The sequence below is a fragment of the Echeneis naucrates genome, chromosome 17 (genome assembly GCF_900963305.1).
Source record: "Echeneis naucrates chromosome 17, fEcheNa1.1, whole genome shotgun sequence".
NCBI classification, from domain to species: Eukaryota; Metazoa; Chordata; class Actinopteri; order Carangiformes; family Echeneidae; genus Echeneis; species Echeneis naucrates.
In genome coordinates this window covers 16159748-16186891 of record NC_042527.1, presented here as the reverse complement: position 1 = coordinate 16186891, position 27144 = coordinate 16159748, and the positions used below count along the sequence as shown (strand labels likewise).

Genomic DNA, 27144 nt, shown 5'->3' with positions numbered 1-27144 from the left:
TTTTACCAAAGAGCGCTGGGGCGTCTAGAAAAGAAGAGACACAAACAAGGGGAGCCTTCTGGAAATTTTTTTTCCCCACTTCCACCAAAGGCTACTGGTCTTCCATATCCTGTTAGCAGTGTTTGGTTTGAGACGGAATAATTAAAAACTCCAGGATTTGCGCTGTATAAATGCTGCTTTGTACCCTGAGGCACTGCTGTCTTGTCTCCTTATCCCTGCTCTGCAAATAGTCTTTCTTAGACAGACGGCATCATCAGACAGCAAGAACCTGAAGACTTATCTCAAGAGTAACTTCAGTATGTAACAAACAATGACTTCATTTGGTCTTTGGGTCTGTGATGGACACTTGTACTTTCCATTGAGAAAAGATCATGTCATAAATTCTACTGGGTGTCTTTTTTTTTTTTTTTTTTTTTTTTTCCCCCCCATGAGAGAGGAAGTAACAAAATTCCAGTTTCATGATTGTTCTCACCATCTTGTGAAATATTTCTTACAGGAAGGACATTTTGTTTTTGTGTATTTGTTTAAACATGGCACATAATCAGACAGTGTTGTATTACCAACTATCTGAATGATAAAAGTAGTCATATTAGGTAAAGTCATGTTTCATATAGACATACACAAAGGCCATTTTACTCTGTAACAGTTATACCATTGGGGCTGATTTCCACCTTAATTGAAGTGAGTCATGCATTTGACATGTTTAACATTGAAAAACTTTTGAATTTTGAATAATCTACAAACTGATGTTTCTTGTGAAACCTTGTGAGCATAATCCTGTGGTAGAGCGGCACAGTGATCTTAGCTGTGTGCTGCTTATTAGCCTCAGCCTTGTTTATAGCGTTGTGCTGGCCCAGAGTCAGAAGTGTCAGACGGAGAGAACAGCCTTCCTCTGTCTGCCTCCCTGGCTGGGCTGACACAGTGGCTGCGGCACAGACGGCAGACAGCTGCATCGCTCTGGCTTCCTCTGTTTGCTATTTGGAAACCAGTGACTTCATTACCGCAAACCAGTGCAGCTGCACTCTCTGGCAGTCTCCTGGACTGTCTGCTCTGTCTTTCTGTCTGTCTGCTTGTCAGTCATCCTCTTGGGCTGTATCTAATTGGATTTTGGCAGGCGAACTAATCGTTCACTGTGCTGCCTTTGCTATCTCTTCCTCCATCTTGACGTCAGTCTTCAATCTGCCTGCTTCTCATGTGTTCATGTCCTCACGGATTTTGACTTTAGACTTCAGTTGACTTGGCCTTCTGTCTGCTTCTTCGCTCTGCTGTCCTCTGCACATAACCATCATACCTTTCCTATAACACAGAGTTTCACTGCTGGCCACACAAGTCTGTAAACAGTCAATATCCCCCGGGCACCAATCAGTGGACAGTAACAAAATAAGCAGCCAAATGACCCGATAAGTCGATCGTTACATAAGCAATAAGACCACTTGTGTGTGTCTGCAAGGCAGATGAGAAGAAAGACAGTCACTATTGATTGGGTCTCCAACCTTGATGGATGTGGCGAGTTGCTGGGTGACACGCACACTGAATAGAGGAGGAAATGGTCTGAGACAGGGAGGCAGGAGGAAATGGAAGAAGAGTGAAATGAGGAGACATGAGTACAGGGACCACAGCGGGTGTTGCATAAGTTCCTGTCTGTGTGAAGATAGTCGTCCAAGTTAGTCTCACCTCTGTCTCTTCTGGTGCCTGCCTTCATTTCTGTAACTCAAACAGGCTGCCAGACAGATGTAGCATCAGTCAGACTCAAAGGTATGTGTGGTCAGACCTATACCTCCCTAAGGCAGACAAATGTGCTAATATGGTAAGGGCATATAAGAGTAAGGTAATGTGTGAAAGAGAAAAAGATGAGGGAGGTAAGGCCAGAAAAGTTGGCTCTGATTGCTGTCTGCTCTAAAGTCTGGATGTCTTCCAGCATCCTGTGTCAGTCAGGCTGTTTGAGGGGCTTGGGCCCCAGTTGTTAAAATCTAGTCTGGAACTGCCCTCTTGGTTGGCCAATCACATTTTTGTTGACTTGCAATTCCCCATCCAACACTTCCTCTTTTGCCTCCTGCTGAGACACATACACATATCTTTATGACTGTTTGTGCATTTCCCAAACAACAATTATCTATTTATACAGAGTAAACTGCTTCTTTGAACCCTGGTCCAGAGTAACCTACAGTCACTCTCACCTGCATGTACTTTGATGTGGTAGACTGTTCCCTGTACACAACATGCTGTGCTCGGGCCAGTGTTTGCTGCCTTTTGTAAAGGGCTAGAAGGGGCCCCGCAAGGTAGGAGGGGCTTAGCAAAGGGGCCTCTGGTATGTCATCATTAGGGTCAATACCAGTGCCACAACTCTAACAGCATTGCGGCTTTCTGTAGGCACAGCAGTCACTACGTCTCAGACCTTCAGTAAATAAGAGTTTTCTAAATTTTTTTTGGATACAGAACACTGGATAGTAGCCCAAGGCCCTAGCCATATCACTTCACCCCCAACATAGTTGGGCAGCAGCTCACAGCTTTTCCTGTGCACCACAAAAAAAAATGGATCATTGGTTGCTGATAATTTCCCACCACAGCTTCATCCTGTTATTTTTGACTCTTTCCATGGCTTGGGTTTTTTTCCCCCACCTCAACACCAGAAGAAGATGATAATGTGCTACCATGGGACTGATGTGAGTTAACCACAGTAACAGACAGCAGAGATAGGTCAGTCCAGATACAGTGGAGTCTGTGCCACATCTGCCAGCAGTCTCATAGACTAAACAAACTCGTAAAGCCCCTCCCAGTCAAATGCCCTGTGGGCTTCAAAAGAGCTCTGGACTGACAGAGTGTTTGCCTGTTCACTTCGCTCAGGCTCTTTACACAGGACATCAGAGCCCTTGCTCATGTGGAAAGTAAAAGCAAGTATAAGTGAAAGAAAATATAATTGAATACATGTCCAAACAAGACTTTAGAAAGAAACTTGGCTTGTAACGTGTCTGACAAGCTTTCCTGGGTTGTTTTGCATGAGACCCATATAATGAGGAGTCTTGGTATTAATTAATGGATGCGTTGATGAGAAGATTAACTGTCCACTATCTCCCTGGGAGACTGGACTAGTAGGTGGTGCGTGTGGTGGGGGCAGGAAGTCAGCAGTGAGGGAGATATACTGTAAAAGGACTGAGGAAGACTGCCCGCGTGTGCGTGTTGTGTGCAAGCAAGGGGAATGCGTTTGCATTTGAAAGACTCCTCTGTGCCGCCTTCCCCGGGGGAATGGTGATTAATGAAGATCTAAATGGAGAGACCCAGAGACAGCATTTTCCATAGGAGTACCATATGTATACACAGCAGACAAACATACACAGCATATAGGCACTTAAATTCCCTCGCTCATATTTTCTCCCACAGCTCCAGTCTCTCAGACAGGGAGATAAACACAGGATATCAAAGGCGTGTCATGAGTCCCGCTGGGCTGCCACCTGGCACATCCACAACGCATTAAGCCTGGCCACTACACTGATCAATTATGCATGTTGCAAACACAGGGAAATCAGGAGAAAAATAGTCAGCCTTTATGATTAAAGGAATCTCCATTACTCCACTTTGCTAGTAATGCATTTGCGTGTTTGGTAATGGCTCATCATTTCCATATGGAGGCGATTCTGCTTGCGATGCTTGATTAAGTGTCCATGTTCTTTTGTCAAATGGTCCCATGTGCTCAATTGCACTCTGCAGTGGCAGCCAGGTTAAGTGCTGCCATGGCCCATACTAGATTTGACCTTCTGCCCACACTCTGGATGAAAGCAAAGAGCATAGCGAACCACCGCGAGACATAAACTCGCTAAGAACGGATAGGTGATTACTTGTCCAGGAAGTCCTTTATTTTGCAGTCTCACCTTTGCTCCACTAACATAAAACTCCAACTGTTTCTTTCCCCTCCACTGCTGGCTGCCTCCATAGACTGTGAATCCTTATCGCACCAGGGGTCTGACTGATGTTGCTTGGGACAGGACTATAAAGTTAGCAAGTGGGGGACAGACTGCATTAGCGAAGGTAAAACAAGGTGACATTCTGTGGTTTGCCCAGATTTCCCTCTCCTTCTGCCTCTGCCATGGTGAAAGCTGATGTGTTTATCTCACTGCTATTCCTACCTGTAGTGATGCTGCTCGTGGGAATTATCTATCTCCCTTTATATATCTTAGGACAGAAACATACAAACATCCAGTCTTCCTTGCCTCATATCCCTCAGGGGTCCGTACCAGCTCAGCTAGATAACTGTAAATACAGGTCTGTTTCCCCTTTGGACAGCCATTCTGTATGTTTCTACAGCATAAGCTAGTGTAGTGGAGCGTCCTCTAGGTCGTTGACCTCCAGGTTCAATTAATTTCATAAAAGCTTTCTTGAAGCATATCTTGTTTTGTGAGTCCACTTCAGCTGTGGAAACCTAATTAAGGATGTGTTGAAGCTACTGAGTTTACTTCAGCATCCTTGATTGCAAATGAGTAGTCAAGTCTTCCTTAACTCTGCCCAAGCAACAGAGGGCTGTGCGCTTGTGTGTGCAGCTCCTATTGAGCATGTGGTACTGATTCTTTGCATGTCCAGCCGTTTTTCTGGCGTCACTGCTGCTCATATTTAAAACAGTCTCACTGCTGGGGTGACCTGGGCAACATTGAGCCTTATTACCCTTGACATTTTCCTTTGAACAGTGAAGCATTGCCTCGTGGTTTACAGTCTGGCTACATTTTAAACAAGTTCCTGTGACAAGTGCACTTTGTTATGCCAGACGGTTTCTTTGTCATCACCATCGCAATGTACTGGCTGAGATTCATCCTGATTCAAGATTTGGTCATTTTTACAGAAGTTCATAATGAAAATGACTCAAGAATTAAAAAAAAAAAAAAAAAATCTTGCCTCTGGCTAGATGAAGATAAATTTTGGGAATGTTGCTGTTTCTGTCAGCTGCTTTGACAGACAGCCTCATTTCTATTCTGAAAAGTAGTGCGCTTCATAAAAGAATCAGTAACTTTTGAATGTTAACTTTAGAAGTCAAACTTTTTGTCCTTGTGTCATCTGAGGCAACAGTCAGACCATGACGAGATTTTCAAATGTGCCCATATGATGACGTCCATTATCAGACAGATGACACATGTACAAATAAAACACTGTAGCAAGGAATATAGTGTGACACAGTCTACAGACACAGTCTACAGTTCACGATAAAAGGAAGTCAAAGGGTCAAACACAGTTAGAAACACAACCGTTAGCCACTTCCTCCACTCAGTACGCCAACCCTACCCTGCTGCGTGACTCATAGTCCTCCATCAGTGCTGCGGTCTGCTCTCCAACTCATCAGCGTCACTGTGGAGCCAGGACAAAGATTTATCACCGTCCGGGTCTCTCACTCAGTCTGTTTGATCTACGCCCAGGTGTGTTCACTTAGAGCTCTGACTCAACCATAATGACATTTACCAAACCCTGCCTTGCTTTGCTTGGGCTGTTGTCAAACTTCCCTCAGACGGTGACTGTTTTAATAAAGGACGTCTGGTGATCATGTGTGTTGACTGTGGCTTCACCTGTCATAGACTTTGGAATATTAATATCATCACATTAAAGTGAAAAGCGGAGTCAGGCCAAGTGCTGGTAGACTTCTGTGTGTTCAGTACTGGAGTTGCTTATAAATAATTCAGATTTCAACAAATTAAAAGTAAATGTCTCCAGCGAATCCTTCAGTCCACAAACCATTGCGAAAGTAGAAAGAATGGTCTTCAGATAGTGACGGAGACAGTGGGAGAGGCCGATGGATTTGCATTACAGGAGCTGTGTGTGTACTTGTGTGTGGGGGAGACAGGCAAGCCCGAGGGGCCTGGACAGCAAAGTCAAGCTGCCCATGCAGAGACGAGCAGTAGAGGCTTCAAACAAGCTCCTGCATGTAATATGGATGAGACTGGAACTCCCAGCAGAAAAGTCAGAGGACCCTGGACCTGTTTGGATTTAACTGTCTCTCTTTCCATGTGCTCAATTTTACCCTGCAGGGCATTTTTGGGCGGGTGGAGCTTTCTTTGTAGTGCTGGAACTGTATCACGGGTCAGCCACCTAACCTCCCTACCACCCCCACCCCACCTCACCAGGCTCTGTTGCAGACAGAGATGACCGACCAAGCATTGACATTTACTGCAGTACTCCACATTACAGTATAGCAGCCTTCTACGCTGAGGAAGAAGTAAACAAACCATAGATCGATATTTGACTGCATAGTGAAGCTAGTGAAGAGGGGATGTTAGTCGTGGGAAACTCCTGCATTAATCCATTAAAACATTTAATTATTTGTGTGGGATGTCTATTTTTTTTTTTAGACTGTCTTTTAGAGATGAAGCACAAGAAGTCTTTTTTTTTAATCATCCTTCACCCTAAAAATGAAACAAATTTTGGCATTCTTAAAATGGCAATCAGGCCAAATTATAATGACGGTACTGTTGCATGGTCTTATTCGGCTAGAGAGTGACTGCCAGGAGCAAGCTTCAGTATATACTGAGGGATTTTAGTATATGCTGTGCAATTTCTTGCAAAGACGGGGTCGGGCAGTGTCTCCATTTTGTGCTTTCTCTCTCTTTCTCTACTGATAGCAGTGCATTGCTGGCTTGCTGACAGCCTCTCTCGGCCTTCAGTCTGCTTAGCAACGCTCGTCCTCTCTCCAGCTCTCTCACTCCCCTCTGTTTCCAAGCACTCTGAGTTGTTTCATCCATTTGAATAGTAAGCTGAGTTACCCTTGTACAGAAAACCAGGAGGCTTATCTGTGTGTTCTTGTGGTAGTTTCACATGTACCCCTAATTGAGAATTTGAACCAGTAACCTACCTCCAAAACAGTGGCAGCAGGCTCCTCTAGAGACGTTCTCTTTTATTTCTTTATTTTTTTGAGATGGCGAAGCCTGTGCATACACTGGCCCAGATGAAGCTCAGATGATGAGTACAGTCATCCTCAGACGAAGCAAGGCCCCGCAAGCCTCATTCTCAGCCAAGGTGTCCTCCTGGGAGTATGAAGTGTGTCTGCGTGCATATTTGTGCGCACACAGTTTGCTTGAAGGAAATTTTTGTCAGTCTTTTCATCCTCCCACTTTGCTGTTTGACGGAGCTGTTGTTTGATGGGATGTCTGTTTACTTACATGTGCATCTATTTTTGGTGGATGTCTTGTCTCCTGGCCTGGTTGACTCAGATAGGTGAGCCCCAGTAGCTTTGGTAATTAACGCTCTGGGGGGCAGGGGCAGTGGGAAAGGAAAGTGGAGTGTGCACACACACACTGAGCTGCTGTGTTTGAGACAGGAATCTGCTCATGTATACACAGTGCTGTCTTACACATGGATGATTTTTAAATGCCCTTCACCGACTAAAAGACGCTCCATTTTCTGTGTGTTTGTGGCCGCAGAAGGAATGTCACTGGCCACATACTAAAACAGGCTCACAATGCAAATTCATCGTAAACCTGATGACATACGGTGGTGGAAGAGTTAAGATCAGGCCCAGATTTCATATGGAATGTCTCTTTCAACGTGAAGTCAGTTGGTGAGAGAAAACATACTTTTCACCTCTCGTCCTGTGCTACATAAGCAGAGAAGATAAACAGGAAATTTCAGCTATCACAAATCTGACTTTCATACAGCGTCTCTCACAAGGCTGGTTCATATTTCCTTTCTCATACAGCTCCATGAGAATGGCTAAAATTATCTCATTTTACAACCTTTTTTGGTCTGTTCATGGCATTTTTTTTTTTTTTTCTCACAGAATTTGCGGTTGGTGCTTTGATGGTTCAGTTCTTCTGATGCTGTGTGTGAAGTATTTAATAAACAAACACCTCTCAGCTATGCCTCTATTATTTGTGCAAGGGCTACATTCATTATATCTGCCCTTACTGATCAATTAAACATGTAGTATATGTGAGGTTTCTATCTCAAGTTAACAGCTTTCAAAATGGCTTCGTTAAATGGAGTCAGAATAATCCTGCTAAAAGTAGTGTTTTGCAGAATTCCATCATGATAAATTACTCAAAAGAATAATGACCAAAGTTGCAATGTATTAAGTTACTGTCAACCAGTTTGTCAACTTGCTTTTAATTGTCCCCATGATCATTATTGCAACTGGAAGCATAATTCTTCTGTCATCCATCTCTAGTAACAACTTCAAATGAGATGAGACAGCTGTGGGACTGAAGCATGGTGGAAGGGTTTAATGTAGCAGAGCGAGTGCAATCAGTTTGGAAAATAATTTAATCATTAAGAAAAAAGGCAAAAGATTCTCAATTGTTGACATTTTGATAGCAGAGTGAATATTTTTGGGTTTTCAACAACTATTTTGACAAAACAAAATACCTGGAAACGATTTTCATTTGAAATTTTAACATAGAGAAAATCTGCTGCAGGTTTCTAAATTAAACTCTTGTCAGTGGTAAAGCTACAGTGGGTAGACATTACATTTGAGTACATTCACTACGGGAACTTTCTTCACTTTTTTATTCAGCTTCATTTTCTCCCACAGACTCCAGCTATCAAGTCTGCATGGATTGTAAAATGGCTGACTGGAGCTGTAGCCATGGAGGAAAGAGCTGTGTTTGTGTGTGTGTGAGAGACTGTGTGAGTGTGTGTGTGATGACTGTCTAGACAGACTGCGCATGTGACGCAAAAATGTGCCCAGGGCCTGAAGCCAAAACAAGTCGGGAATGAACCTGTGCTTATCTGTGTGTGTGTGTGTGTGTGTGTGTGTGTGTGTGTGTGTGTGTGTGTGTGTGAGTTGTGACTCTGGCATGACCAGTCTGGCTGATGTTTATCATTGTGCTTGTCTAGCTCTGTAGTTTCTGTTTGTGTTTGGGAAAGAGGATGAACAGGTATGTGTGTTTGAGTGGAGGCAAAAACATATAGACAGTCACATGTTGTCTCTTTGCCTCCTCATTTGACTTGGCTGTCTGTCTTTCTTTTCCTTTCCTTCCTTGTTTCATTCTGTCACCTGTTTATCTAACCGTCCACCTGTCTAACCTGTCCTCGTCTGTGGCCTACTGCTTTATTAGCCCATATCTATTTATTCAAGCCCTAAGCCAAAGAAAAACAAGTTCAGTGAACTCCCTCTCAGGACATGGAGTAAGAAATATCTTTTCTTCCTTTACGCCCTTAGTGAAAGGTTAACATGATAACCAGTCTAAACAGAAGACAAGATGAGATAACTGCCAACTCTTGACTATATATAATCAAGTAATAAGCTACTCTGAGAGGCCAATGTACTTGTCCTTTTACTATTATTCAAACATACTCAAGTGTAACTCACAAATCAAGGAGTCACAGTAAATAACCGGTCAAGAACTGAACATATACAGTCTCTCATATACGGTGTGAGCACCAGAGCCCCGGTTCCCAGGAAACGCTCAAAGACAGACGCAAGGTTTATGTGTGAGACATGGGACATAATTTCTACCAAGAAGCTTCAATAACGCCTGGTTTTGCCAGGAAGTATATATATCCACGTATCTGTAGCTTGATCTTTGGCACAGCTGACGACTACAGCAGAACAGGATGTGGTTTAGAAACAGACAGGGCGTGACTGGTTGTCTCTCTCTCTGTCTCTCTCTGTCTCTGTCTCTCTCTCGTCACTCTCTTTCTCTCTCTCTCTCTCGTCTCTCTCTTTCTCTCTCTCTCTCTCGTCTCTCTCCTTGTCTCTCTCTCTCTGTCTCTCTCTCGTCTCTCTCTCTCTCTCTCTCTCTCTCTCTGTGTGTCTTGTACCATTCTCTTTCTTACCCTCATCGTCTGAGGCAGAATTAAAAGGCACCCAAATAAAGGCTGTTTTACTTCCTCCTGAGAGGGGAAACAGGAGAATGAGCTGCATTACTCCATCCTCAACTGCTGCCTGCTGCTTTCCCCTGTCCTCTCCCTCCCCTTCTTGAGTGCCAGATGCATGAATGGCTTTCGAGGGGGGGGCAAGAAGTAGATGAGAAAGAGGGAATGTGGGTGGTACAGTTTTGTTTTGTGGACCTCTCTCTGTTTCTGCCTTGGGAGTAAGACTATGGCAGTTGCCTGGGGTTTGTTTCGGTTTTCATACACTACCATTGATGCTCGACTTTCAGCAGATGTGAAGACAATTGGGCCCCAACAGTGTTTATGTTTTAGTGTACAGAAGGGACTTTAAATTGATTTTTAATAATGCACATACAAACACAGAGGCCTGCTGCTTTGGGATGAAAGTTCAGAATGAGGGTTGCGCACTCTTTATTATGCGCTAGATAAGATTTGCCATAAGGCTTGTTGAGGCTAGTTGTGTTTGTGTATGAGTGATTATGAGTGTGTATTTTACATCCTGGGAACGATTTTACAGTTTCAGTGTTTCTGTAGCAATTAAAAGAAAAGCATGCCCGTCCTGGTAATGTATGTAGGGCTCAGTTCAATAGTTTGGTTGTTCATGTTGAAACATGTTGTTTTGCTTTTTTTTTTTTTTTTCTTTTAACTGACTCAGAATATACCGATTGTTTCAGCTCTACTTGTATTTCCAGCATGTTCTCTGCCTTCTCAAAATCATATCACTGTTCCACCACAGAAAAATCGTACTACATTTTAATTCATGAGTGTTTTGAGTGACGTGTTTGGCAAATGTTTTAACATTGGGAAGGCTAAGTTTTCAGGTCAAACTGGTAAATGTGTGTTCTGTATGATTTACTGTGTCGGAAGCAAATCACTGTGGTGGGGGTTGGGGCAGCAGTCCTTGTATGTGTTTTATTATACATATATGGAGACAGCGTGTGTATTTATAGCCAGGAGTAACTCTGTGTGTGTGTGTGTGTGTGTGTGTGTGAGCATGAGCGCACTGAGACGGCAGTCATCTGGAGGATCCACGTGACTGAAGTGGAGAGACTGAGGGGAGGAGGTGGAGAGCTTGACCTCAGACTTGTTTGCACTCTGTGTGGCAGTGTGTCAGGGTGTGTGTTGATACGTGATGAGCGGAGACTGTCAAGCACTGAAAGAGACTCCCTCCCTTCCTCTGAGGTTTTCTGCTAAGAAAGAAATCAGGTGGCTGTCAACTTTTTGTGGAGCTGGAAGCCTTCAGCCCAGACAGAAATCGAGTCTACATGAATGATGAGGTGGTGCATTCACCAGCTCAGCCAAATATGAAATTTATACTGATGGACATGGAGAAAAAAAATCTAATTGCAAGCCTGAAATTACATTGTGTTTAGATTACTGTTCACACCAGCTTACATTAGAATTTCTGCCTCCATTTCAAAAGTTTCTCTGTTCATTTTACAGCAAAAAAAAAAAAAAAAAACTAAGGATTGAGGCAAGTGTAAATTGGATGTTAGTGCTTTGCAGTGGAAAACACAAATGGAGCTCACAGTTGAAATATGGCTTCAGTTGAAATGCATTTACTCTCCACCCTTTGCCAGAAAGTGTATGATAATGTACGGTCATGGATGTCTGTAGTAGAGTGCCGCTTGTTATTGTTGGATTTAGCAGCACTCAGACTACACAGACAGAAAAAACACTTTCTGCTCCATTAATGTGTCTATTGTAGAAATGTCATGTGTGCTAATGGTTGGGGGAATGAACTGAGGCTGTAGAAATGGGTCACAAAGTTCATGTGGCTGTGTGTGTCTCGAGCAGCATGTTTCATGTATGTAGTGGGGTGAACAGTGTGTGTGTGTTTGTAGCTGTAGTGGCAGGTAGACTGCTGGTGATTAGGAACAACAGGGCAGAGTTCAGCTGGGCGAGTGTGTGTGGAATGCTAATCCTCATTGTCATGAGGCAAGCTTCAATCTGACAAAGGACTGGAGACATAGTGGGGTTAGTGGCTGGATGTGTGGGTGTTTGGTGTGTCGCAGGAGCAACCCACATTAGAGAGATGCTTCATTACTGCAGATTAAGCCCAAGTCACAGCTTGGTGTGTTAATAAAGCACATTGGGGGGTGGGAAGGTGAAATGAGAGAGAGAGAGAGAGAGAGAGATGGGCAACAGGAGGATAGGAAAAACAGTTGTGTTTAAATGCGCAAATACTCGCACACATTCATTAAAGGAGAGAACGCAGAACAACAGGAATAATGAGCAGTAGTGTGTGGGTGGTGGGTGTTAAGCTGTCAACTGTCAGGTAAGCAGGAATTACAGCAGGGAAAGATACAGGCCACCATTAATGGGACACAACATGTATGGTCTGCATGGAGAGACACATACATATACACCCATGTACAAAACTCAGCTATAACACTTTGTGTAAGGAACATAAAGGCAAAATTATACATGAACCAACACAGTCTCTCTCTCTCTCTCTCACACACACACACACACACACCTTTTAATGAGCTGCCGTTTGTCTCATCAGCCCAACATGTGCTGTCATGGGGGTCAAGCAAATGAAAGACCCCTGGATGAACCGGTGTTAGTGTCAGTTTTGTCCTGCATGCTCTCTGTGTTTGTCTCATAAACGTTCCCAGGGAGAAGAGGAGGGGGTCTATGATTAGGGATTGACATTTGAGATGAATAGTAGCATCTGCTTCAAACACACACTCACACATGCCAAACAACCTTGATATTGGAGGAAATCCAGCTGATGGAGACACAGCTCAACCCCCACACCACTGCAGTGGGGTTATTGTTGTTTCTGTCAATTCTCCTCTCTGTGTTCCCTCCCTCCATCTTTCTCTGTCCTGTCCCATCATCCCCCTGTGTCTCTCTCCTTTTTCCCTCCCTCTCTCTCTGTCTCTCTCTCCCTCGCTCCCTCCCTCGCTTTCACCGTCCCTCCCACAGTGCTGCAGTGCTGCTTTCTGGAGGAGAAAAAAAAAAAAAAAAAGGAAAAAACACCAACCATGAGCGCTTATAAACGGACAAGCCCCCTTCTGGATACACACACAGAGACACACCTGGCTACACATATGGCTCCAGCCTTTTACATTTGCATGCTCATGCTCATTCATCCATGCCCTTGTAAATGAGAGAGTATCCCCTACACAAAGTACACATGAATTCACATGCTCACAAATCAGCAATACTGGTAGTTGTTTTTCTGGTTAGTTTTTATAACAAAACACTGAAATAAAAGCAGATGTGGGCAACTGTACTACAAAGTGACGAACAAATTCTTACAATGTAGAACCAGTGATTGCGCTTCTAGATCACGATATTTTATTTTGGCTTTGATAAGTGCTTTAAGTGTACGTCACTGTTTAACTGTTTCCTAAGTATTGACCAATTCCTTTAACAGGATATACATTTTCCTGTGTGTGAGGAGATCTAATGTAGTAGTGCATAGGCACATGAGGCAGCAAATTGCTTTGAAACTTATTAATCAAATAATTTAAACATTTGAAAATAAATAAAATAAATGTCATATGAGGTATAACAAGTAATTACATCTGCTGCAGTGAAGGTGATGGACATGGAGCAAAACTAGCTGTTTATTACGTTGTCACATTAATTTGCTTATATTGTTTAGAGGCTGTTTACCTCTTGTAATGGCAGGGTTTAGGCAGCGAAAAGGAAAACCCTTTAGTTCAGCTGACAGCTGATGAAAGACCGTCTGTTTATTATTCACTGTGTCCAACTATGTGTGTACATTCTTGCCAGCTTTGAAAGGCTAGTAAGTCAATTATTGATGCTTCCTACAACATCCACCCCTCTTTCTCCAGTCCCTCTGTCCCTCTGCCTTTGCAGTTTTCTCCTCTTCTCCTCATTCTCTTCCTCTATCCTCTCTTTCTAATCCCTCTCTTCCACCTTCTATCATCTTTCTACACATCCCTCGTCCATTCTCCATCTCTCTTGTTGCGGTCTACCTTGTACCTCACAATGTGACGCTCGTTCTTACGTTGCTTGCGCTACATGTCAGTTCAGTTTGTGTGTGTTTGTGTGTGTGAACTGCAGGCTGCCTGTGTGTAGTGTCAGGCCTGTCTGCCACAGATAAGAATCACCTCCATCAGCTTGTGGCCTCTCACTGAGCGTGTCCTGGATTTGCTCAAAAAAAAAAAAAAAAACAACAACAAACATACACATATCTACTGAAATGCACCACTAGAAACTGCGCCAGTGGTGTGTATTTGAACACGTGGTGCACAGGATACACAGCTGACACAATGAATCAAAAACATTCAGCACACACACACATACATATATACATCTTTACCATGAGATGTTGGCTCCAATCATGTTGCATGTATAATAATGAATCACATGCACTGAGGCTCATATTGACAGGTCATCCTGCGTTTATTCATAAGCCTTCCTCAGTGGGCACATTCAGCCTCTACTATTAGCTTATCAACTTCTCTGCAACACTGTATTACAGCCTACTCAGACCGTAGCTCACTATTTCCTATCGTTTCCCATCTCAATCTTTCTCCTCAGTGGCCACAGTGCCAGTTGAATTTTTTTTTTCCCCCTCAACTTTCTCATTCCCAAACTTCCTGAAACAGTATGCATCTTTTTAATTGTTAGGACCATTCCAACAATTGTTTTCAGTGCTAGTTCAGTCCTTTCTGTTGCCTGTCCTACCGTGTTGTGCATTTATGTGTAATACAGACTCTTTCTTAATGTGTTTCAGAAAACAGTAGAGGAGGAGGAGAGCCAGGTGAGGAAATCCTTGGCAGACCTTTGCTCACCCAGTGGAAAACAGACCGATGCTGACCCTGCGAGAAAGGTCAGTCATTGCTTTTCCCCTGGCATCCATCCACACATCTCTCCAACATTTCTTCTGTTGCCCCAGTGTCCCCCTCCTGCCTCCCCTCTCCCCCTCCTCTACAACCAGGCCAGCTCTCAGGGTCATCACCCCCACTGACAGACACACCCACTTTTGTTGTGGCACACTTCTCCTTTTTGACCTCTCAGGGATATACCCATACAGATGCTGAGAGGCTGTGCTGTTCACCTCCCCCTATCACTACACACACAAACCACATACACATGCAGGGAAGCAGCTCTTCATTACAATTGTCTTTTTCACACACACACACACACACACACTCCCTAACTCTCCCTCAGCTCAAGCTTGATGGATGATCCCTCATCCACATGTATGCATGCATATATTAGCTTTATTAGATTATAGCAGCAAGAGCACTGTGTGCAGTACAGCACATTCCTGTCTCCACCTGCTGTTTCCCTCCATGTGTTCATGTCTAAGCATGTGTGTGTGTGCGTGGGCATGCATCTGATTGCTGCTGTGATGATTAATCTATTCATCTACCAAATTGTATGCGAAGATCGATAAATGTGGATGGAGGAGAATCCATTGTGTGCCATTGTAGTCTTAACACAATAGCTAGAAGATAGAGTATGTTACTCTGCAGTGTCATATTTATGTGTGTGTTTTTGTTTTCCTCAGGGGAAAACTTCTCCACCTACTCTAGTGTTTAACCGCCTTTTCTCGGACATCAAGGAGGAGCCAGGACACCCCACCCTGGTCCACCCCAGGTACTGCATCATACTGACTATGATTGAATGGCACCAGTATTCTGCTGCTAACAATTATTTTTATGATGGATTTATCAACAAGCTTTCTTTTTTTTATTTATTTTTTTTTCCATTAAATGTCTAAGCCTGCATTCAGTCCAGTATATCCATTCTAGAACACAAAGTCCCTCAAATTAGTAAAAGTGGTAAAAAATAAAATAATAATAATTAGATAAATAAACATAACTCACTTTTTTGTTATACAGAAACTAATTTTCATATTAAGAATTAAAACAAGCAAATGTGTAGCATTTCTGCTTGAAAATTTATCAAGATAATTAAATGTTTATGAAAATGTATGCAGTTCACTTTTGTCTTATGTATTTTATTATTTCATATTTCAAGGGGTTTTAAAAAATTTAGTTTCTTTGTTGGCCCACATAACCCTAAAAACCTAATTTTTAAATTTTTCGTTTTAGGGACACAGACTTTGTTCAGGTCCCTTTTTTTGTCCTCTATTCTCCATCTTATGATCTTCTCCTTGCCCTCCCTCCCTCTCTCCTCTTTTCTTCCCAAAGCCCTCATTTCCTCTCTACTGGGTCCCGTTTCCTCCCTCCATCCCTCCCCGGAGGATACCATCCTGTGTTTGGATGTGGGGCTCTGATAGCTGTCTCAGTAATCTGACCCAGATTAAAAAATGGAATTGGATACATTTTATAGCACCATAGCGACATGTGACTGTTCTGACATACTGACTGTGTCGAGGCTTGCAGACATCAGGCTAGACTAACAAGAAGGATTAGAGTTATGGTCTACTAGCATTATTGGACTGTTATACTCTCTAACTAGTCAGTACTTGCGCAGACCAGTTTCCCACTTGCAGAGCAGCGTTTGTAATAATGAAATGCTCTGCTACAGCCAAGTATCGTGCTAGACAGCCACAGCACTTAACGTCGTATTTGGGTTGCTACCAATATCCATTAGCTGTACACTTGTCAAATACGAGCCGAGTTTCCATTATTCAATCACATCTTTGCTGTTTCGTGTGAAGGAGTTTCAGATTCTCATTCAGCAAGAAGGCAGTGCTTCATTTTCAGCCAGGGAAGTGGAAGGAAAGCTCAGTTGGTCGGGCTGTAGTTTTTCAGGCAGAGCCCCACTGAGCTGTCATGCTTAACCTAGTTCACAGCTCCAGCCTCAGCTCTGTCTGGAGGGGACTCTTGGTTGGGGGAAGGGTTCAAAGCGCTCTTCTCTTCTCTCCTCTTCCATTTCTTTCTCCTCTCCTCTCTCCTCCTGTTCTCTCTCACTTCTGTCTCTTCCTATCTCTCGTTCTTCCTTCCCTTCCCATCATGGAGCCAGGAATGGATAGATAGTGTTGGCTCAGTGGCTTCAGTGCATCTCCAGGCACCATCTCTCTCTCAGTTGTACCCACTACCTGGACATTTGTGATAAGCTGAAGGTCTGTTTGGGCTGAGATGCTGTAAACACACGATAAGAGAGATATTAATATTCCACATGATATTTTCAGCTCCTGTCTTCAGACAAGTGCAGTTACTCTGCCCAAACATTCAGCAAATGACTTTTTTTTTTATTACTTTGTTTCATCTGTGTTTTACTGCTGCAGAGGTATAAAGGCCATTTTACAGGTGTAAATGTTGCTTAATGTATGCCAGCATTGCAAAGTCCATAAGTTGTAACATTTTATGGCCTTTGCTGTGAAGGCAGAAGTATGTTAAAAGTGGCTCTGTTGTCATTATGATGAGATTGTGAAAGACAACATACACTCAATTTAATATGTACGTTATTGGCAGCATACCCTGCCTTCAGGCAATGAAATGAAATTACTTTTCAATGGGTGTTCCATGTTGTAACAATGGTGGGACAGGATTTGTTCACATGACAAGTTTTACAAATGTCTTTTTCTTTTATTTTCTTCCTTCGCCCAGTTACTACCTGTACACATACGACAAGATGGTGGCTCCAAATGTGTCTCTGCGAAGGGAGGCAGAGATGAGTCCAGAGATGCTCGGGGCATTGCTCAAACACCACTACAGCCGCAGAGTTCTGGGCCATGATGAGCCACCCATGGGTCAGTAATGAAACATTCAGTCAAAGAAATATTTATTTGGGTTTTTACCAAATTACAACAGAGATTTCCTCTGGACACTTTTCATGTAGTGCTCATCAAGATTGTATTTAGATTCAATTATCGCTAACTAACCCATGACCCCACTCAGGTCAGAGAGGCAGAAGGTAATGTGGGCTTTATATACAAGAAATAATTTATTAGGATTTTATTTCAGCTTTTCTTGACATGGAAATTCCAAAGATGTGCATTTTCATCCCTTTAGATGACATACAAATTAGGCAAATACTGAACAGGGAAGCCCTATGCATTTCTCAAGCCTTTCAATATGCACGTTAAAATCAACTGCTGCATGCAAGTCTCATAATACTGAAAGAGAATACCACACTTAACCTTGTTTCCTTCCTTTTTTCATTAAAGGACTGGCTTTAGCAGTGCGGTAGTTATTTGGTTACATTATCCAATGCGATTTGACACCTGATTTATAACACCTTTTATATATGATTGTAATCATATATGTGCATTTATTAATGTGTTTATAAATTACTAATCTCTTCTGTGGGTTGTTGTATACCTGTACTATAGCGGATACTTGATGTCCTGATATGTATCTACACGTACATAGTATGTCATAAATCTTCAATGAAGTATGCAAATATTACTCACTAATAATAAATACAGGGGGATAAAAGGAAAAAGGGTTTTTTGGCAGCTTGTTTTTAAACAAAATACTAACACTAGACAAAACAAACTCTTGATAACTGTTAATTATACAAATAACCATAAAGTAATGAGTATTAATAATATGATATAATACAACAATATGTATTTGGTGTATTAGTATTTTTTTGTAGACCTAAAATCATTATTGTTCTTTCTGTGATGAAAGAAAAAAATGAAATTTTGTGTGATATTTGTATCAGAACCAATTTGAAGTTAAGGATTTTCAAACACAGGCGGACAGAATCGATTTTCAAATGTGAACTGCTGATAAATACTCCTGCGTCTGCTATATGTGTATCAGACATATGTAAAGCTGACACATGCTTCATGCAGGCATGAGCAATTTACATACATGCCGTATAAGAAGAGGTGACATCCATGGGAGATGCAGTACACTTAAAAAGCAGCCACGCGCCTTCTCTGAACATACAACCTACAGTAAAGTAGCATCAACACACACACACACTTGGAATTGCAGCCTCCAGCAACATACGTAATCATGCATTGACCTTCATATAAAGACTCTTGGGGCTCCTCACTCTTGTATGGGTGGTTGAAATGGCTTTGACCTCCTCTCTGTCCTGCATGTGTTTTTATTTGCACATTTTAAGTGTATAAATTATATTAAGGCAGCATTAATATGGAGAGTCTGCATGTGTATGTGTGTTTAGAGAAAGGGAGAGATAGAGGGTGGATCACAGCAGTAGTTTCCGTCTGCCATTATTACACCATGTCTGACTGCCAGGCTGTCTCTCTCATGTCTCTCAGGCATTCTGTTCTCCGTTTTTCTTCTCCAACCAAATATGTCTTCCTTCCCTCGCTCTTCCTTTGCCTCTTTTCCTGGCTGCTATCTCCACATCCTCTCAGTCTGTCCTCCGTCTGCTCCAGCACTTCCTCTTCCATCCATCCATCAATCTTGCTCTCTTTCTTCTGTGGCTTCATCTCCGCCTCCCTCTCAGTCTGCCCCCCCCGTCTCCTTGGCTCCTTCTCCTTCTCTCTTTTTTCCTTCATTGAAAGCCTTTCTCTCCCAGTCTGTCTGTGTGCTTTTCTTTCTGTTGTGGTCCTCTCCTCTTTTCCTCTCTACCCCCTGCTTATTTCCTTTTGATCCACCACCACATGATTCACTCCTGTTTTTTGTGTGCTTTTACTATGCACACGTGTGTGTGTGTGTGTGCGCATGTAGGGAAGTCTATATTTTTTTTAGTGTATGTGTGCACATGTGAAAGCTGACTTGAGTCAGTAAATGAGTGTCCTCTTCAGTGCCAGACACGCTGTGCACAGAGCATGCTGTTTCCTGTTGCACACATACAGTATGAATACATTATACCTGTAAACAATCTGCTGCTCTCCTGCTCACTCTGTCACTTTTTTTTCTGTCAGTGAGCTTATACCTGCATACACACACACACACATGTTGTCTTTACTAGGTGACACACATCCTGCGGTATTTGCGCACATGTGTCTGTACGCATTAGTGTGACACTACCTGTTTGATCAGGCTCTTCGAGGCCAGACTGAGTGGAGGGCAGTCCAGGGCAGTGGAGCTCCATTGCAAGACCCTTTATACGTCTCTCTCCCATGTCTAAGGACACACACAGATTTAGCCACACGGGGTTTGTGCTTGCGTGTGCGCTCATACTGAGAATGAGGTGTGCGTTTTTATGAGGTTGAGTGAGGTTGTTACTAAACGTAGGCCAACTATTCAACTTCTCAACTTGCACTTCCTGTCTTTCAACTACCTCCTGTTCCTTTTCCTTTTTTTTTTTTTCTAAAAAAAAAAAAAAAAAAAAAAAAAAAAACTCTCCTTCATCCTCTTGTTCTTCAGATCTTCACGCGTCGCCTCCTGTAGCTGCTGGTGGTGATGAGGCCAAATCCCAACGTGCCGCTGCTGCCTCGGCCACTGAGCGGGAATGCCAAACCCAGACAGTTTCCATGGAGACAAGCAGCCCGAGCAACAAGAAAGCCACCCACACCCCCACCCACACCCCTCCTCCTGCTCCAGCGTTGTTGTTGTCGCCGGTAACAGAAGTAGCGGCTAAAGACACAGGCTCTGCCACAAGCGGTGCTGCAGCAGTGGTGGGGGGGCTGGAGGACGACAAGGACAGGATTGTTGTTGAGATCATGCAGATGTACAGCAGACAGCAGGAGAAGCTGAACTCCACCCTGCACAAGCAGCTGCAGCTTGAAATGGTGAGTCAGTGGTTAGAAAGAACAAAGACCAAGATAAATGAGCCTGAGATAAACTAAAATAAGTGTCCTTGATGTAGATGTGGAGGTGACACTGACCTCCCGCTGACCCCCTTCATCTCTACCACATGAAACATTTAGTTATCAGATGATTCTGCCATTTTTAACATAAGTGAGCTCCCCCTCTCCCCTAAATCACAATGTTTCACTAATGTATTATATATTGTTTAATTACAGAGACACTTCTTTAGAATATCAGTTTGGACATATGGAAATGGGATTGACCTGCATTACAGTGACATTCACACCTTGTACTGAACCCTCCAGGGGGATTTGGAGACATTTGTATTCTTGAGACAACATGAGTAAAATGCACATTTTTTAAAAGAAAGGGCAGATAGGTCATTCACAATACTTTTCTCAACAACTGTCTTCTTTACCCTTGATTATATCTGAAATGTCAACGCATACATTTTTGATTCAATCTGAATTGGAGTAGCATTGCTGCTTCATCAGCTGAAGCACGTCTGATTCCCTGTTCAGGGGCTGAAATGAAAAACATTTTTCTGAACAGCGGTCAGTGAAGTATTGCATTATTATTTCCCTTGACTTACACGTTGTGTCTCCAGGAGCTGGAGGCGTTGCGCGGGGGCGAGGCAGCGAGGCTACGGGAGCTGAGCGCCGAGCAGCGGGAGCTACGCAGCGAGCTGGAGGCGGTGCACAGCGAGCAGGCACGGCAGCTTAGCCAGGCCCGCCAGGAACAGCTGGAACTAGAGACCCGTCTGGAGCAGCTCCGACAGCAGGCCTGTGCCTGCGAACCAGGGGCACAACGCCAGCAAGAGGCCCACTACGCTGCCCAGGTATGGGCTTATAGGGGAACAAATGCATGCACAGAGCTGATCCTGGCATCAGAAACAGCCCGACTCCGTATGCACACTGGCTTGCAATGTGCATATGTTATACTAATGGTATGCTCCTGGGGGAATCTAATTTAAACCAAGGAAGCATCGATGCAACTCCAACACTATAAATAATCAGACTACCGAGCATTTTCTGACCATTCACACTAGCGAATTCACGAGTTAGCTTTTCTTTTTGAACCTTGATGATTTTGCCCTTGAATATACTTAAATTGCAGCATTTCTGGTACTTACCAATCTCAGCTTGGATGTAGAAGCTGACTACATTTTAATAAATGAAGCTTAGATAATGGCAAAAAAGATGTCCCCCACATATTCCTCGAGATGTGGGCAAGCTGCCTCTGTGCGTCACAGCTTCCTGCCTAAATCATTTTGAGAGTGTTGAGCACTTTGTTGAAGAGCATGACAGCACGTACACACTCACGAACATTCAGACATTTAGGGCCTTTGTTTGGGTTTCCACTTGACTTAATCTTGAGATAGATTGTGTAATGTTGGTCTGGGCTCAGGGCAACAAACCCCCCCCCCGTCTGTTATTGAGGCTCCGGTTCCTCCTGCCTCTCTCCCTTTGGCACTGAAACCAGGCTGTCTGCCAGATATGAGAGTGGGTGTGTGTATGTTTGTGTGGTCATGAGACTAATGCTAAGTCTTAAACTTGACATTTTGCAAGTAACAAACAGCACAATCATTGTCTTAACTGTTGTGTAACTCAGACAAGATTATGGTCAATGTCACTGTTTACTTTAGCCAGTAAAAAGTGACCACACAGACCAGTGACATGATTTAAAAATCTACACTATCATTGACACTAAACCTGTCTGGCATCTGAATCTTGGCAGTGATAAATAGCTGTAATAAACAAGGCAAAGTATAATGAAGTGGTTGAGACTGACAGGAAATAGAGGGGCAGTTTTCTGTTGTGGCCCAGTTTTGACTGTTGTGGTTATAAAAACAACATGGCTTACTTTCTCATATTTGTGATAGCATGTCAGACTAAATGCCTTGTGTTGTGCTGTTGTCATAACTTGACTCGACCTCATGTGTGTGTCTTCCGCAGCTGTCCGAGCTCCGTCAGAGGCTGGAGCGGGCAGAGGCCGACCGACAGGAGCTGCAGGAGGAGCTGCGCAGGGAGCGGGAGGCGCGGGAGAAGCTGGAGCGCACAATCGCCCAACTCAAGCAGCAGATGGCCCGGTCTGGCACGATGGGAGGCAGCCCCTCCCCTCCCCCGACCCCTTCCACTGGACCCCCGAACGCCCACTCCCCGCCCTCCTCCTCTTCCTCCATCTCAGAGGCCCCAGTGGCTGGCCAAAAGTAACTGCTGCCCCTCCAGGCGCCTCTACCCCTCCCTCATTCCTGTCCCCATCAGCCACAAACGCTATAGACACAAACAAATCAGCCTGAAGCAGAAAGGGGCTTCACATCTCTTCAGGCTGTTTTTAAGTTGTGCGTCTCACCCTCCTCCCCTCTTATTTCAGTGTAGGACTGACTTTTGTTTTTGTAATTTAACATCACTCAAAAGAAAAGTTTTCTGGTGTGTGTTTTTGTTTTTTGTTTTTTTTTTTTATTATTATTATTATTCTTTCTTTTGCTCCTTCTCCTCTCTTCAAACAATATTTAAAGAGTTTTTGGGCATGTATGATTTTAATTTATAGTTTTTACTGAACAAACAGCTGCTTCACAGACAGGAGTCTGGTCAAGTAGAGACCAACTCAACCAGTCACTATTTTTGCCCCTTCACGATTGTCCCCCTCCACTCCCATCCCTTCTTGCTCTCTCTGGATTCTGGAGCCAACAACTTTAAGATTTCAGACTTCAGCTCAGACACAGACACTTGTCTCAGCTCCTTATGGACGTCACTTCATTCTGCTACCTGGCACAGTAGCCGGTGCCCACGGACATATGACGGCGCCTGGTTGTGTGCCTCCTCTTCATCTTTCTGTACCTACAGACCAGATGCTCAAGTACCAGCGAATGCAGGAAACTGCACGGACAATTTTTTTTTTTTTTTTTTTTTTCCCCCCTCCTTATAAAATACTGAGAAACAAAAGTATAATCTGTTAAAACATCAAGTCTATATGGAGGATAAAAACCTTCACTGTACAAAAAGACATTCACCAGATGTCCTAAAACCTCATAAAAATATGCCAATAGTGACGCTGAACTTGAAATGAGTGTTTTGAGTGTGACCCCAAGGTAGCTAGCTAGCAAACTGTCTGTCCTGGACCCCAGCTGCTCCAAACACAGACTATATTCCTCTTCACTCTGCTGGGCTGCACCTGGACTTTCCTGTTGTTGACCAAACGATCCAACGGTTGATCTACCAGCTGCCCGATGTCTCCTATTACCCCCTGCCCCCCCAACACCACACACACACACACACACACACACACACCCGCCCACTGAGGACCTCACACCTTCCATCACTGCATGCTAGCGCCGTTGCCCTCTGCTGGGAAACTCCTTAACACTGTGGTTTTCACCCACTTTAGGCTAGACAGGAAACACTGTGCTCTTTTCAGGCTTGGCGTGAAGAAGCTCACGAGCAGTGTTATGCACTTAATGTGCTCTCCTCCCCCAGAGTCTCCTGGGAAAGGAATGCGTCTGGACACGGGGGCTGGTCGAGCCGGTGTAGCTTTTCTAAGAAAGAAGAAAGGCAGTAGCTGTAGTGTGTTGCCATAATACATACGCCATCCTTACATGCCCGCACACACTCCAGTGTGTCAGTACGGTGCAGGCATTCGGCCAGAACAATGCGCCCAGCGTTCCCAGCAGATGATCAAAGCACCAGTCCGTCTCTGTTTTCTGGGCTGCTTCGTCTTTTTGGATCATTTGACTTCATTGTCAGCAGACGGTTTATCCCCACCCTGTTTGTCAGACTGTCATCAAAGAATGTGGGTCGCAGGTGAAAGCAGTTAGTCTGGGGTGGTTTGGGCCCTGCTTCCCGTTATTCTGCCTGGCTGAACAAACAGCACCGGGCAGGGAGAACTGAGGGGAGCGCTAAGGGGGCTCCTGCTCTCTCCCCCACAGCAGGCTGGGTGGCCCGGACGCCGGGGGTGCAGAGCGAGCCCTTTTTGTTTTGTGCCATCAGAATGGGGCTAGCTGTTGTTGTCCAGGGGCCTCTGCCCGCCCTCGGGCAAGACTGTACAGGATCCCCCCAGCTCTCCACACGGCCTCCCTCCTCTCCCACAGAAGCGCCGTCACTCACTCGCTCTCACATACCCGTCCATCCATCTCCAGTGCCAGATCAGCTGGGGGTGTGAAGTTTTTTTTGTAGATGCCCAGGAGAGCGAGCAGACGTCCAGCCAGAGTAAGAGAGGACGTTTATTGTGTCAGTTGCCAGGCAAAAGCGCTTTTTATTGCCACTAAGGAGATCCCTGTAAGCGAGTGTATGTGTGTAAATAATTGTTTAACAAGAGTCGGGGATCGGCCTCAGCTAAACTCTGAACTTTTTTATGCATCTGCTCCAAATGCAAATTGATAGACATTCCACTGTGCTCCATCCTGTTCAATGCAGATTTTCTTAAACAGCTTCCCTTTACAATGACAGACCTTACAGCCGGGGGAGGGTAAAGTTGTGGTTTGTTGATAGTCATAAAAGCAAGTGCAGGTGCAAGCCAGTTAAATCAAACCCATGCCACAAATGTACACTCTACTGTCTACTGTTCCATTTAAACCTTTATTGAAATTATGAAAGAAAATATTTAACGTATTAACTAAAGATTTATATTTACCTTGTAAATACAGTAGTCATTAATATATTAACTGTTCTTATATGAATAATCTTCAAAAGGTTATATAAATTGGACCAGAACTAAGGCGTCAGATGGCCTAAATGTTTTTGCTTTCTTTTTTAAAAAGTGATCTTTGCAGATATGAGAGCTTGACTTTTGTCAAGTGGATGTGGGGGAGTGAGATGCATGGTTTACTGAGACATGCTCCAGGACAAAGGCAAAATAGGAAAACAATACTTTGTTACACACTTCCCCCTTTCTGAAGTGATGCATTCGTTTTTTTTGTGGAATTCATCTTTACGAACTGTTTAACTTGTAATGTAATGAGCTTTTTCCTTCTTCGTTAACACCCCTACCCTGATTGAAATTGAGTACATTTGTTGAAGAAAATGCATTTTGGGAAAAAACAAAAGTGAAAAAATTTGATATTTTTTGCATGTTTGCTGCCCCTTATGTTTAGAGTCACAGGGCCACTCTACCAATCAGTTTATTGTGGAAAAAAATGTTTCCCTTCATTTAACACACAAGCTATTGAGATGGCTCAAATGCATGAACACTGAACATGTGCAAGTTTTGTCATTTTTGGTTCAGAGGATAAATATTAAGTAAGAGTCGCATTACAAACATAATATGTAGCCCAATTTGATCTGGAAATAACACCAGTGTGTGCGCGTGGGAGCGAAAGCGAGTGTGTGTTTGACATCTGACTGAAGCGCAGCAGCTTTGAAAAGGGAAAGAGAAAAAAACTTGCTCTTGCTGCCCTGGATTTGTAGTTGTGTGTTTCCTGATTTGAGAGCATAGATCTTCGTCTGAAAAGATGATCAGTATTAGTTTTTATTGACTTAATTACCTCTTGAGCGGAACAAAAAAAAAAAAAAAAAAAAAAAAAAAAAGATTTTGATTCATCTCATTAGCAGTTAGACCTAATGGAAATCTGTAATTTTACTTTGTGTAATTTGCATTTTATTCACAAGGGGGCAATGTTAACTTCTTTAATTGTTAATCAGAATGAGAAAAGGATACTAGCAAGAAAAGATTCCCTTGTAAGATGGCATGTTGGGCCTTTTTGCATTTGGCAGTGTTATGAGAACTGGGATAGGTTTTGTACAGAGTTTTTACAGGTGTGACGTTTGCCCAGCCAAGTAAAGCAAGGTGAAAGGAGCCCCAATTGACCACAAGAACACATTTTGATTTACAGAATAATAATAATAATAATAATAGTAATAATAATAAACTGGTGAATAAATCCAAGATAACTTTGGACTGTTGCAGGTTTGCATTGTAGTTGGGTGCATAATTTTTAGCCAGTAAATTTTCAATGCCAGTGTGTGAGAAGTCAGAAGTTTGCATTGTGGTTGATCACCCAGAACACTGGTTATGATGATTATCATGTTTTTAATTTCCATCATATCCTGTTAGATTTTAAAAAGCGATTTATAGCTTGGCTAAAAAGAATCCTCCTTCTATTACCCTCAATGCTGTCCTGGAACATGAACGGAGTCTGTGTATGACTATTGCATACTACGTTGCCAATACTACAGTGTGATGAGACTTTTGTTCTTGCATGAATCGAGACACTGTTCTCCTACCTCATGTTGTGATATAAAAAGATGTTTTTTAAGCAGACACTGCATCTCTAACTGTTTATCATCATTGATATTTACTAGTAAATGACATACCTGTAAATGCTTTTAGCTAATACCTCAGTTGTATCTAGTGTTTGTTTTTGTTTAGTTTTTTTCCTGTTTTTGCCCTACCCTCATTTCCGATCTTGTAAATATGCCCTGTATAGACAATGAACTTGGATCAAATTCAAGTAAAGTTCTGTAGTGTCAAACCATCGCTGTCTTTTGCCCTCTTCATCTTTTTGTTGCACTAATTTGAGTTTATTCACACTTTTCCACAAAGATAACAGGGATCAAGGTAAAAACTATATCTTGAGGATCAGGACAAATCCTTTGAACAACATGAATTTAAACCACCACACTTTTGATTATTCAGTAATTGTTTTTGCAAAGAAGTGCACAACATTTTCAAATTTGGGGATGGTACCTTTGTCATCTGGGAGCCCCTGTCAAGCATTTTTTACTATTTTTTTTTTTTTTTTTTTTTATGTTGTGTTAGAGACGCT

At 43.1% G+C, this 27144-nt stretch overlaps 1 protein-coding gene across 1 annotated transcript in view; it reads left to right on the top strand.

Moving 5' to 3' along the window:
* Positions 1-25926, top strand: part of skila (SKI-like proto-oncogene a) — a 29535-nt gene extending 3609 nt beyond the window's left edge. Inside the window, exons 2-7 of the mRNA XM_029524398.1 lie at positions 14522-14617; positions 15302-15390; positions 17313-17455; positions 20001-20365; positions 20992-21222; positions 22340-25926. Coding sequence (XP_029380258.1) covers positions 14522-14617; positions 15302-15390; positions 17313-17455; positions 20001-20365; positions 20992-21222; positions 22340-22597 — 1182 coding nt within the window. The 3' untranslated portion in view covers positions 22598-25926. The remainder of the gene's footprint in view (positions 1-14521; positions 14618-15301; positions 15391-17312; positions 17456-20000; positions 20366-20991; positions 21223-22339) is intronic.
* Positions 25927-27144: the final 1218 nt, after the last annotated feature.